The sequence below is a fragment of the Formica exsecta genome, unplaced genomic scaffold (genome assembly GCF_003651465.1).
Source record: "Formica exsecta isolate Colony F162 unplaced genomic scaffold, ASM365146v1 scaffold2031, whole genome shotgun sequence".
Taxonomy (NCBI): Eukaryota; Metazoa; Arthropoda; class Insecta; order Hymenoptera; family Formicidae; genus Formica; species Formica exsecta.
In genome coordinates, this window is record NW_021849329.1 from 8,935 (window position 1) to 21,263 (window position 12,329).

At 39.9% G+C, this 12,329-nt stretch overlaps 2 protein-coding genes across 2 annotated transcripts in view; both read left to right on the top strand.

Annotated features, from left to right (window-relative positions):
- The first annotated feature begins 1,492 nt into the window (after window positions 1–1,492).
- On the top strand, window positions 1,493–3,452 carry LOC115234759. The gene is made up of 3 exons (XM_029806075.1): window positions 1,493–1,886; window positions 2,010–2,618; window positions 2,722–3,452. Exons 1-3 carry the CDS (start codon window positions 1,493–1,495, stop codon window positions 3,450–3,452), a joined length of 1,734 nt encoding a protein of 577 aa, XP_029661935.1.
- A 3,008-nt stretch (window positions 3,453–6,460) lies between these two features.
- Window positions 6,461–12,329, top strand: part of LOC115234760 — an 11,409-nt gene continuing 5,540 nt past the window's right edge. Inside the window, exons 1-2 of the mRNA XM_029806077.1 lie at window positions 6,461–6,487; window positions 6,604–6,787. Coding sequence (XP_029661937.1) covers window positions 6,461–6,487; window positions 6,604–6,787 — 211 coding nt within the window. The remainder of the gene's footprint in view (window positions 6,488–6,603; window positions 6,788–12,329) is intronic.

The window sequence follows — 12,329 nt, forward strand, 5'->3', positions numbered from 1 at the left end:
TGCCAAAAGAAACAACTTTTTTCTCTGGCAAAATTGTGTCTGAACAATACTTTTTAAATGAGAGCAACTTTAAGATAACGAATGAGCGCTCTAGATTACGCATGACTCAGGGGCGGCACGCGGACAGCACGTAAGCGCGTTGTACTCTATTTTACTATTTCGCTAAAAATTGTATAAGAACTGTGCATGATATCTAAATATCGTTATTTTGAATAAAACACTTCATAAAAGTTCTAATTGATATCACCAAAGCAACGACTGATAGTAAAATAAGTAGATTAGATAACACATGAATAGTTTTGATCCAAGATTATTGTTCGAACATTCTAAAAATGTTTGTGGCTCTGAAAAGGGCCGATTAAATGTTTAATAATGTCTAATTTTTTTATGTTGCTATTGCAAAATGAAACTGTTCTTTCAAATCTTCTTTCGAGATAATGTCTCGCCCGTCTACAATATTTAGATATTATGCATAGTTCTTATAAAATCTTTAGCGAAATAGTAAAATAGCGTAAACACACGCTCACGCACGCCGTGCGCGCGCAGTATTGTTCAGACGCAATTTTGCCAAAGAAAAAAGTTGTTTCTTTTAGCACGGACAATCACGCTATGCAATCCGTGTCCGCGAATTCTGGGACACCCTGTATATAATATATACATATACATATATGTATATATATATATATATATATATATATATATATATATATATATATATATATATATATATATATATATATATATATATATATATATATATATATATATATATATATATATATATATATATATATATATATATATATATATATATATATATATATATATATATATATATATATATATATATATATATATATATATATATATATATATATATATAAGTGTGTGTGTATGTGTGTGTAGATTATATTTTAGATGTGTGTTTGCGTATGTATATCGATTATAAGCTATAAAGGAAAGATTCAGAATTAAACTTCGTTGACTTATAAAAAATTTGACATGGTTACAGAGTTCCTCAGAGTATAATGGTATGTTTATTAAGGCCATTGCACGTGAAAACATTTTAATCGTAACCGTAAGGCCGTATGTTGAGAATCGAGACTTAGCATTTGTGCCGGCCGTCCGCACTAGGGGCCGGTCGCGCTAGGGATATTTTTCTTACGCACCTTTAACTATAGAGGGCTGCAGGCGCTCTAAGCGAGTTTTTTATCTTGGTTTTTTCACGTTCTCTGCCTGGAGTATCGCAAGCGGGAAGTCTGTGGCGTGAGGTTCCCGCGAAAAAAGGACATGAGAATAAAGAAACTGTCTATCGATTTAATTCTATGAGTCAGAACCTTATTAACTAACCACCACCTTTCTGTAAAAACGTTGAGAGAGACTAACGGGTAGTTAGTTGGACGTCTCAACATTTTTGGTGACCCCGACGTGATTAGTGGTGTCTTATTTTGGCGTAACGGACGTTCGTGCGTCGTGATAAAGAAGAAGCAAGATGGACGCGGCAAAGGCGGCAAGAACGGCTGCACGCCGGTCATTCACTAGGACCGCGAATGAGGTAGACCAGTTATTGACGGCGAAGGAACCCAATTTCGGTGATTTGCGGGGTTCTTTGACTAGGTTAGAACAGGTGTTAGAAGAAATCCGAGGTTATGATTTGACTGTTAGGCAACACATATTGGAAACAGTCCCGATCGACGAAGCGGCGCTCGATACGGAACAATCCGGAATAGATGTTTACGAGAAACGATTTATCAAGACTCGAAGGAAGGTGCGCGACATTACCGATGACGAAGAGAGCAGGAAATCGTCCGAAAGCAGTAACAGGTCAGTGGTGCATGCAGAGATGAGGAGAAGGAAGACGTATAAGCTCCCGAAGTACGAACCGCGTAAATTTAATGGTGACGTAAAAGAATGGCTTCCTTTTTGGTTTCAATTTAAGAAAATTCACGAAGACGAAGAGTTAGACAATGCGGCCAGATTTTAGTATCTCGTACAATGTATGACGCCAGGGACGAAAGCAGCGGATTTGGTGGATACTTTTCCTCAGTCTGGTGAGAATTACGGCAAGGCATCGAAAGCACTACAAGAGCGATTCGGTAATGGGAAGATACTTAAGCAAGTGTACATCCGTGAATTGGTAAAAATGGTCATAATCAATGGAAGCCAGCAAAATGTAAGTTTTTCAAAAATGTTTGACAAACTCTCAGCTCATTTACAAGCGCTCGAGACCTTAGGAGTTAGCAGCGACCAGATGTTGACGTTTCTGTATCCAATCGTCAAATCTATGTTGCCGGAAGATGTGCTTACTGCGTGGCAAAGAAGTCCAAACTGGGGCAAGGATGGGTCGACGATGAGGCCGCCCCAAACCGATTTGCAACTACTGCTAGATTTTCTGAAATTGGAAGTCCAGTGTGAAGACCAACGTCAATTAGTACGTGCGGGATTTCAAATTCAAAAGAAGCCGGAAAGGAAGGCAAATAAAAACGTTACTTTCCGAAAAGAAGATGGTCCTACGGCATCTGGGCTATTTGTGAGTTCGAAGGTTGGATGTCTATTCTGTGATAAGGCTCATGAGAGTCAACTCTGCGCGAAGGCAGCCTCCATGAATCTAGAGAATCGTAAGAAAGTCGTGACTAAAAAGAAAGCATGCTACGCATGTTTAAAGACTGGACATGGGTCGCGAAATTGCAAAGCCGTAGTAAAATGCGCTTTTTGTCAAAGAAGACAGTTCGATGTTGTGTCCGGAAGTAGAGAAGAATCAATCGGTGCCCGAATCTACATCGAAACTGACACCCAATCAAACCACACCTTCGATGTCTAATATGCAGTGTTCCGGAGATGTCATATTACAGACTGTGTTCGTGAATCTGGAAAACAATGGCGTACGACGAAGAGTACGTCTCGTGTTTGACAGCGGTTGTCATAGATCCTATTTACTCAAGAGCACGGCAGCCAAACTCGGTTTGAAAACTGCCGGAACCGTGAATATGTGTCACATTCTCTTCGGATGTTCTCGGGAAATCAGGCAACATCAGAAATACCAAGTGAGTATCGAAAGTTTGGATGGATCTGTCAAGACATCGTTGATTTTGTTGGACCAGGAAAAAATCTGCGGGCTATTGCCGAGAGCTAATAAGCAGAACGTAATCGAGGATCTTAATCAAAAAAGGGTATTCGTGAATGACGTGGGAGAAGGTTCACCCGAGATTGAGGTCTTGATCGGAGCTGATAATTTTGCATCGTTGCTCACTGGGAGAAGAAAAAGTTTGAGATGCGGCTTGATCGCGCTCGAAACGGCGTATGGATGGACTCTGATGGGAGAATTGAGGAAATATGAATCCAACAGTGCGTCGCTAATGCTATGTACATCCATGATGGCCGAGAGTAACGTGACTAACTTGTGGGACTTGGAGCTTATTGGCATCCGAGAACCAGCTCTTTATAAGTCATAAACGGAAAGAGATACAGAAGCCCAGCAACACTTTCTCAAAACCGTAAGTAGAAATTCGGATGGAAGATATTGTGTTAATCTGCCTTGGATGGATGAGTTGAAACAGGTTCCGGACAACTTCGATGCTGCGAAGAAAAGACTCGATGGCACCCTGAGGAGGTTGAAGTCAACGAACATGGTAGAACAGTACGATAAAATATTCCGAGACTGGATCTTGGAGGAAATTGTAGAGATAGTGCCAGCAGAAGAGCAAAACAATCGTGGACATTATCTGCCTCATCGGCCAGTAGTGAAGCCTGGAAGTTTGACGACGCCGGTCCGTCCCGTGTTTGATGCTTCGTGCAAGAGTGGACGTACACCATCGCTGAATGATTGTCTAGCTAAAGGGCCCAATCTAATTGAGCTCCTGCCATCCGTGTTGAATCGATTTTGTTGTAGCAATATTGGGGTATCTGCTGATATACGGAAAGCGTTTCTGATGATTGAGATGGCGGCTGAAGATCGAGACTTCCTCCGGTTTCTATGGTGGGAGGGAGGACGTGAAGAACAACTGATGGTGCTGCGACACAAACGGGTAGTATTTGGCGTCAATTGCAGTCCCTTCTTACTTGCTGCCGTAATCCGATTTCATCTCTCTAATGTAGGCCCAGAAGAACAAGAGGTAGCGGAAAGACTATTGAAGTCTATGTATGTAGACAACGCGCTGACGTCTGTCAACACCGTAGAAGAATTAAGATGCTTCAAGAATGACGCCTGCCGATTGTTGGCTGATGCAAAAATGGAACTACGCCAGTGGGTCTGGACCGCTGGAGAACTAACCGGTGAAGGAATCTTGATGACGGGGACAAACGACGTGAACTTGTCCAATAAGCCTGACAAAAGGGAAAAGGGATATACGACCCCAGTGTTTGGCATGATGTAGGACCGACGAGAAGATAGGTTGTGGACGGATTGGAAGAATCAGGAGGCCTTTGCAATCGTCACTAAACGCACAATTTTGTCGGTAGTCAATCAAATCTTTGATCCTATCGGTTTTTATGTCCTGTTCTCCTGAGACCTAAGAAAATACTACAACAAGCATGGCTTGCAAAGAGAGTCTGGGATGAAGCCTTAGAAGAGGAAGTAATTTCAGAGTTTAAGATCTGGTACGAGGAACTGGCTTACCTTCCAACTATTCGCATCCCTTGGAACATTACCGGAGGAAATATTCATCGTGAGGGCTGGCAATTACATGTTTTTGCTGACGCTAGCCAAGAAGCTTATGCAGCGGTCGTGTATCTACGAACCCAAGGGGACAACAATGTTTCGGTACAGCTGCTTCAAGCCAAGAGCAGAGTAACTCCTATTAGGAGGATCTCTATAACTTGTCTGGAATTGTTTGGGTGCTCTTCGCAGTCAGATTGACTGTAAGTGTGAAGACATCGTTGGAACTTGAAGGAATACCTACCATTTATTGGACAGATTCCACAACAGCTTTGGCATGGATTCGCCGCAATGATCAATGGGGTACGCTTGTCGGCAATCGAGTGAGAGAGATCCTGTCCTGTACGAGTGTTAAAAATTGGCGACATGTTCCTGGGAATTTCAACCCCGCGGATTTGCCGTCGAGGGGGTGTACGGCGAAAAGGCTTAAGGCCTCCAGTTGGTGGATGGGCCCAGATTGGTTGAGTGACGTGCCGCAGAGCTGGCCGTCCGTCGAAGAAGAACCAGATGAAGAAATTGTGGCTTCTGAGAAGAGAAGAACAGCGATTGCATCGATGATCAACATACCTAAAGAACCTATGTTCGGAGTTAGATTAGGCAGCTTTGAGAAGAATGTCCGAGCCATGGCGTTCATCTTGCGAATTGCGACCTGGTGTAAAGCCCAAAAGAAATCCAAACCACGTTTGTGCGAGGAGTTGACAACTGAAGAACTCAACAAGGCTGAACTGAAACTTATGTGGTTATTTCAACAAGAATCGTTTGAAACGGTGGGAGCAAGTTTCCATGGACTGGAAGTATTACTTGGAGAAGATAAACTGGTGCGAGTCAAGACAAAGCTCGTCCATCGGAACGACTCAGTAGGCCTTCGTTTCCCAATTCTGTTGCCAGGAGGTCATCCAATAGTGAGGCACTTAATTCGTTTGATCCATCATCGGTTCTGTCACGCAGGAGTACAGTTTGTTTTGAGCAAGCTGCGAGAACAATTCTGGATATTGCGCGGCCGTCGAGAAATTAAAAGGATAATCGCTTCTTGTGTTATATGTCGCAGATTCAAGCAAAAACGAGCTGAAGCTACTCCTGGCGCTCTGCCCAAAGATCGTGTTAAAGACGCTATGGTTTTTGAAACTACAGGAGTTGATCTCTGTGTGTACCTGAAGACCGGAGAAATGATTTGGATAGTACTTTTCACCTGCGCAGTCTACAGGTGTGTGCATTTGGAGTTAATAACTTTGCTTTCGGCCGAAGCTTTTCTATTAGCTCTACGACGATTCATTGGAAGGCGTGGTCGATCTTCGACTATACGATGTGACCGAGGCACTAATTTCGTTGGTGCAGAAAATTTGCTCGACTCCCTGGATTGGAGAAAGATTGAACAGGAGACAGCTATACAACGAATTTCCTTGAAATTCAATCCAGCGGCTGCACCTTGGTGGGGTGGATTTTGGGAGCGCCTCATTAGATCGGTCAAAAATTTACTAAAACGGATATTAGGTAAGGCCCGCCTGACATACACAGAGTTAACGACCTGTGTGATCGATGTGGAGGCGGTTATCAACCAAAGACCACTGATCTATGTGGCCGAAGACGGTGAAGATCTAGTCCCTCTCACGCCGGCTATGTTTCTACGTGAGATTCCCGAGGTAGCCGTCCCGGATCTCGATCAGTTGGAGAAGAATGGTCTTTGAGGAAGATATAGACATTTGACACGTGTCCGCAGTATGTTAAAAGAGAGGTTTCGTAAAGAATACCTGGCAGAGCTTGTGCATCACGGAAAACTGCCGTCTTCCCGTCCTGTAAGAATAGGAGATGTCGTACTGGTTGGTTCAGACAACCGTAAACGTTTGGAGTAGCCCTTGGCGAGAGTCCTGGATCTGTTGCCCGGGAAGGATGGCATATCGCGTGTCGCCCGGCTGAAGTTAAGCTCTGGAGAGCTCATTCGTCCTATTCAGCGGTTGTACCTGATGGAGGGTACACCTACCATGATGGAGGAAGATGATCCTGTGTCTACCGTGAGCACGAATCCCGAAGACGATACAGTGCGCACGATTCTCGAAGACGATACAGTGAGCACGAATCCCGAAGACGACAGGGAGAATGCGTTGAATGTGGTGACGCGAAGTGGACGTCGAGTCCGTAAACCTATTAGATTCACTTTGTGAGTTTAGATGTAAATTGTTTCGTTTGTTCGTTATTTTATCAAGAATTCTATTTAAAGAGAGTATTTCCGTTTGAGTTACAAGAAGAGAGAAAAAACTTATTTAGTACCAGGTATATAAATATGAAACCGGAATTTTTGTATAGAAAATACACGTTTATTGTATGAAAATGATAAAAAATATTTTATTCAAAGTATTGCCCATTGCTAGCTATACATTTTCCCATCTCTCTGACAATTTGTGGATGCCACGCCAAAAAAACTGTTGCTCCTTTGAGGCAAACCAGTCATCGAGCCATTTTCGTACATTTTCGTAAGAAGTGAAGTGCTGCTCAGCAAGTGCGTGTCCCATCAATGCAAATAAATAGTAATCGGATGGAGCCAAGTCTGGTGAGTAAGCCACATGCGAAAGTATTTCCCAACTAAACGCCTCAATCATTTCCTTGACCGGTTTTGCTGTGTGTGATGGTGCATTATCATGAAGCAAAATCACTTTGTGTTCCCTTTTTTGATATTCTGGTCGTTTTTCACGCAAAGCTTGATTCAAATCGATCATTTGTTGTCGGTAGCGTTCAGTATTAACACTTTCGCCAGGTTTTAGCAGCTCATAATAGATCACACCCTTCTTCCACGTTCTTCGTTTCTCACGTCAAAATCGCCACTTTTGAATTTTTTAAACCACTCAAAGCACTGTGATTTACCAAGAGCATGCTCACCGTAAACTTCGACAAGCATTCGATGCGATTCTGCAGCAGTTTTCTTCAAATGGTAACAGAAAATCAATGCTGTCCGCAAATCGTAGTTTCCAGGCACAAAATTCGACATGTTCAACGCTATTAAAAACTATGCTGTTGTATGAAACTTGTATTGTTGTGAGTTGAAAATCTTTATCAGATGTCAAAACAAGAAAATGGCGCCAATGACGCGGTTTGACGGTAACTACATTGACAGCTAGGGCCATCTATGGGCAAATTCCGGTTTCATATTTATATACCTGATAAAACGCAGCTGACGTCTCGTTGTGAACCGCATTGAAATACTCGAAGAATTAATTGTATCTATTTTTAAAAATTTTATAATATTAACAGATAGATTTATTAATAAGACTTGTATTTTTCTGTTTCAGATGGAGCGTCACTTTCAAATTATAATTATTATCATTTTTTTATTATCATTATTATTTTTTTTTAACACACACACACACACACACATTTATATGATATACACAATTTTTAAATAAATATTATTATTCTATATAAAAAAATGTCAATTATTTCTGCGCCTTCTGCTTTTCTTTTCCTACTCATCCATGCCTCGCGCTATCTCTCTCTCTCTCTCTCTCTCTCTCTCTCTCACTCTCTCTCTCATACGTAAACCAGAGGTTTATCGGAATTGCTATCGAACGGACTACATAACTTACTAAATACGTACCAAGTGGCCGATTCTAACGGAACTACAATCCGGTAGTGGATTTGGTAGTATTCTGCAGCAGCTTGGAACTTGTCTGAGACTATTAATTCTTTTTGGAATAAATAACAGCACACAATTCATATCTATTGTATTTTACATTTATTTATTAACATTGATAAATTGAATATACATCAATAATTTATCATATATTTAATTAATTTTCTTCGAATAAATTTTTTCTCGTTCTTTATTAAAACGTATTTTTATGGGGAGATTTATGGTAGATCGAGACGAAAGAAATCTTACATATTATTTAAAAAGAAGTGGTATCAAGATATTTCATCCTAATCCTCGAATAATTTATGATATGTACAGATGATAATTTTTTTATCGATCTATTCTAAAGATGTGAGATGGATACTTTTTTTTTTAAGAGTATTAAAAAGTTTTCAAAACTTTATTTGACCGTTACATCAATCACTACATGCGTTTTGATTATACATAAAGACGACACACACAGACGCGGTTCACATTTTAATCGTTGATCCATTTGCGCTATCAAGTCGCAATGTTCAATTCTGCGACGGACGCAGTGCGAAGTTGCATCTCGAAAATGCAGAGAAAGAGAGGGAGAGAGAGAGACAGAGACAGAGAGAGAGAGAGATCGGCGCGACGCTAATGGCGACGTTGTTGCTGTTGTTTATTGTAGAAGTTTGGGCCGGTTTTGCGCGACAAGTCGACCTTACTCAGATTGGGATTGTACCGGCAAATTGTTCCCTCGAGTTGAATTATAACGGGCGTTCCGCCCGTTCGTGGCAATTCCATTTGCTCGCTTTATTACGTTAACTAGCACGACAAGGACAACGACGACGACGACGAGAACGAGGATGAGACCGATGATGACGATGCCGATGTCATCCACAACGAGCCGCCGCCGGCGCAATAGATCAAAGGGTTTTATCGAGTGAATATCTGCGTTTACTATAATGTGATTTGCCGAGTCGATAACAACTATATTAAGATCTATCATGAAACAGCGCGATGAGTACGAATGAATTTTCGCGATATTCGGTCAGAATCTCGTCGGTCCTCGGAACGCAGCGAGGTAGATGTTTATCGGCGTGTAAAGAAAGGATAAGAGGTTGAAGCGCGGTAACATTTCGTTTTATAAGGGCGACGTGTCGTGAATAACGAATGCGCTCTGTGATGGATCAATTTTGTGGTTCACGATTGCGTTCTTATCAGGTATATAAATATGAAACCGGAATTTTTGTATAGAAAATACACGTTTATTGTATGAAAATGATAAAAAATATTTTATTCGAAGTATTGCCCATTGCTAGCTATACATTTTTCCCATCTCTCTGACAATTTGTGGATGCCACGCCAAAAAAACTGTTGCTCCTTTGAGGCAAACCAGTCATCGAGCCATTTTCGTACATTTTCGTAAGAAGTGAAGTGCTGCTCAGCAAGTGCGTGTCCCATCGATGCAAATAAGTAGTAATCGGATGGAGCCAAGTCTGGTGAGTAAGCCGCATGCGAAAGTATTTCCCAACTAAACGCCTCAATCGTTTCCTTGACCGGTTTTTCTGTGTGTGATGGTGCATTATCATGAAGCAAAATCACTTTGTGTTGCCTTTTTTGATATTCTGGTCGTTTTTCACGCAAAGCTTGATTCAAATCGATCATTTGTTGTCGGTAGCGTTCAGTATTAACGGTTTCGCCAGGTTTTAGCAGCTCATAATAGATCACACCTTTCTTCCACGTTCTTCGTTTCTCACGTCAAAATTGCCACTTTTGAATTTTTTAAACCACTCAAAGCACTGTGATTTACCAAGAGTATGCTCACCGTAAGCTTCGACAAGCATTCGATGCGATTCTGCAGCAGTTTTCTTCAAATGGTAACAGAAAATCAATGCTGTCCGCAAATCGTAGTTTCCAGGCACAAAATTCGACATGTTCAACGCTATGTTAAAGACTATGCTGTTGTATGAAACTTGTATTGTTGTGAGTTGAAAATCTTTATCAGATGTCAAAACAAGAAAATGGCGCCAATGACGCGGTTTGACGGTAACTATATTGACAGCTAGGGCCATCTATGGGCAAATTCCGGTTTCATATTTATATACCTGGTATGTATAGCTGGTATAAGCTTTAGGTTATTGGTAATTGATCTTATTTTGTTTAATATTGTACGTTCTATAGTTGTTTGATCTTTTGCTTCCACAAAAGAGGTGGGAGAATGTTGAGAATCGAGACTTAGCATTTGTGCCGGCCGTCCGCACCAGGGGCCGGTCGCGCTAGGGATATTTTTCTTACGCACCTTTAACTATAGAGGGCTGCAGGCGCTCTAAGCGAGTTTTTTATCTTGGTTTTTTCACGTTCTCTGCCTGGAGTATCGCAAGCGGGAAGTCTGTGGCGTGAGGTTCCCGCGAAAAAAGGACATGAGAATAAAGAAACTGTCTATCGATTTAATTCTGTGAGTCAGAACCTTATTAACTAATTACCACCCTTCTGTAAAAACGTTGAGAGAGACTAACGGGTAGTTAGTTGGACGTCTCAACACCGTAAACAAATCAAGCAATCACAGTTCAAACATTCTTATTACATTTTAAAATGCTTGATTGTTTTTGGTCGATATGCTTACGGCCTTACAATTACGACTAAAATGTTTTCACGTGCAATGGCCTTTAGAGTACAGACGGTCACGTTACTGAAAATCTTTTCCATATAAAAATTAGTCTCCACAGTTAGATTATACATGAGTAACTGTGGTATAGTGGATATAGTACTTGCGTTTGAATTTGTAAATCAAGGTTCAAACCCTACCATCAATTAATTTTTTTTTATAATATGATAATGTTTTATGATAGAAATAATTATTATGAATATAAAAAAATTAATTATTTTTATTACAGATTTTTATTATAAATTATCACTTTAACCAAATTTAGGATGAAAGTTTTAATAAAATTAAATAAAATCTACATCTTTGAAACATTCTAAATATTTCGCGGAATATGCCACTTTATGCTTGCTATGTTTCTTATATATGACTTGCAGAAAATTGTACACTCCAAGAGTTATTTTGTATCGCACTACCAAATGTTATTATCTTTTCATACCGCTATTTGTAACTAATGATGTATCAAGGCATGTATCTTGATCGCATCTTTTATGTTAGTTATATTGCAACATTTTTCTAATAAAGATGCATGCGTTTGTAATGCAACCATCATGGGATGTATATTTTTATAGGCAACTAAATATATTATAGAATATTTACAAACGCATGTATAAGCAGTATGTGAAAAATTATATTTATGTGGTGGGATACAAAATATACTTTGAAGTGTAAAATGTTTAATAATGTATTAATTTTTCACGAGACATATATAAGAATCAAGCGGCATATTTTGCGAAATATTTAAACTTTCATCCTAAATTTGGTTCAGGTGATAATTTATAATAAAAATCTGTAATAAAATAATTAATTTTTTTATATTCATAATAATTATTTCTACCATAAAACATTATCATATTATAAAAAAAAATGGATTGATGAAAGGATTTGAACCTTGATTTACAAATTGAAACGCAAGTACTATATTCACTACACCACACCTACTCATGTATAATCTAATAACTGTACTAAAGATTAATTTTTATATCGAAGAGATTTTCAGTAATGTAACTGTTGACCGTCTGGACTGTAATAAACATACTATTAATTCTGAGTTTTCCCTTATTAATTATAGCTTATAATCGATATACATACACAAATATATATCTAAAATATAATCTACATATACATATACATACATGTACACACACACACACACACACACACACATATATATATATATATATATATCAATATGCATATGTGTGTGTAAGTGCACGAGCGTATATGCATGCATGCAGATACGTGTGCCATCGCATCCCGCCGACATTTTGCCTGCATCGCTCGCGGCGAGGTGCGCTACCCCTTCTTCTTCAACTTGGCATTCTACTTGGTTGATGGCATCATTTATCGCAAGAAAAATAATGAGATTAGGATAATCTACCACCGCGGGCGCTCTCGCGCGCGTTTTGCAAAATTTACCTTCT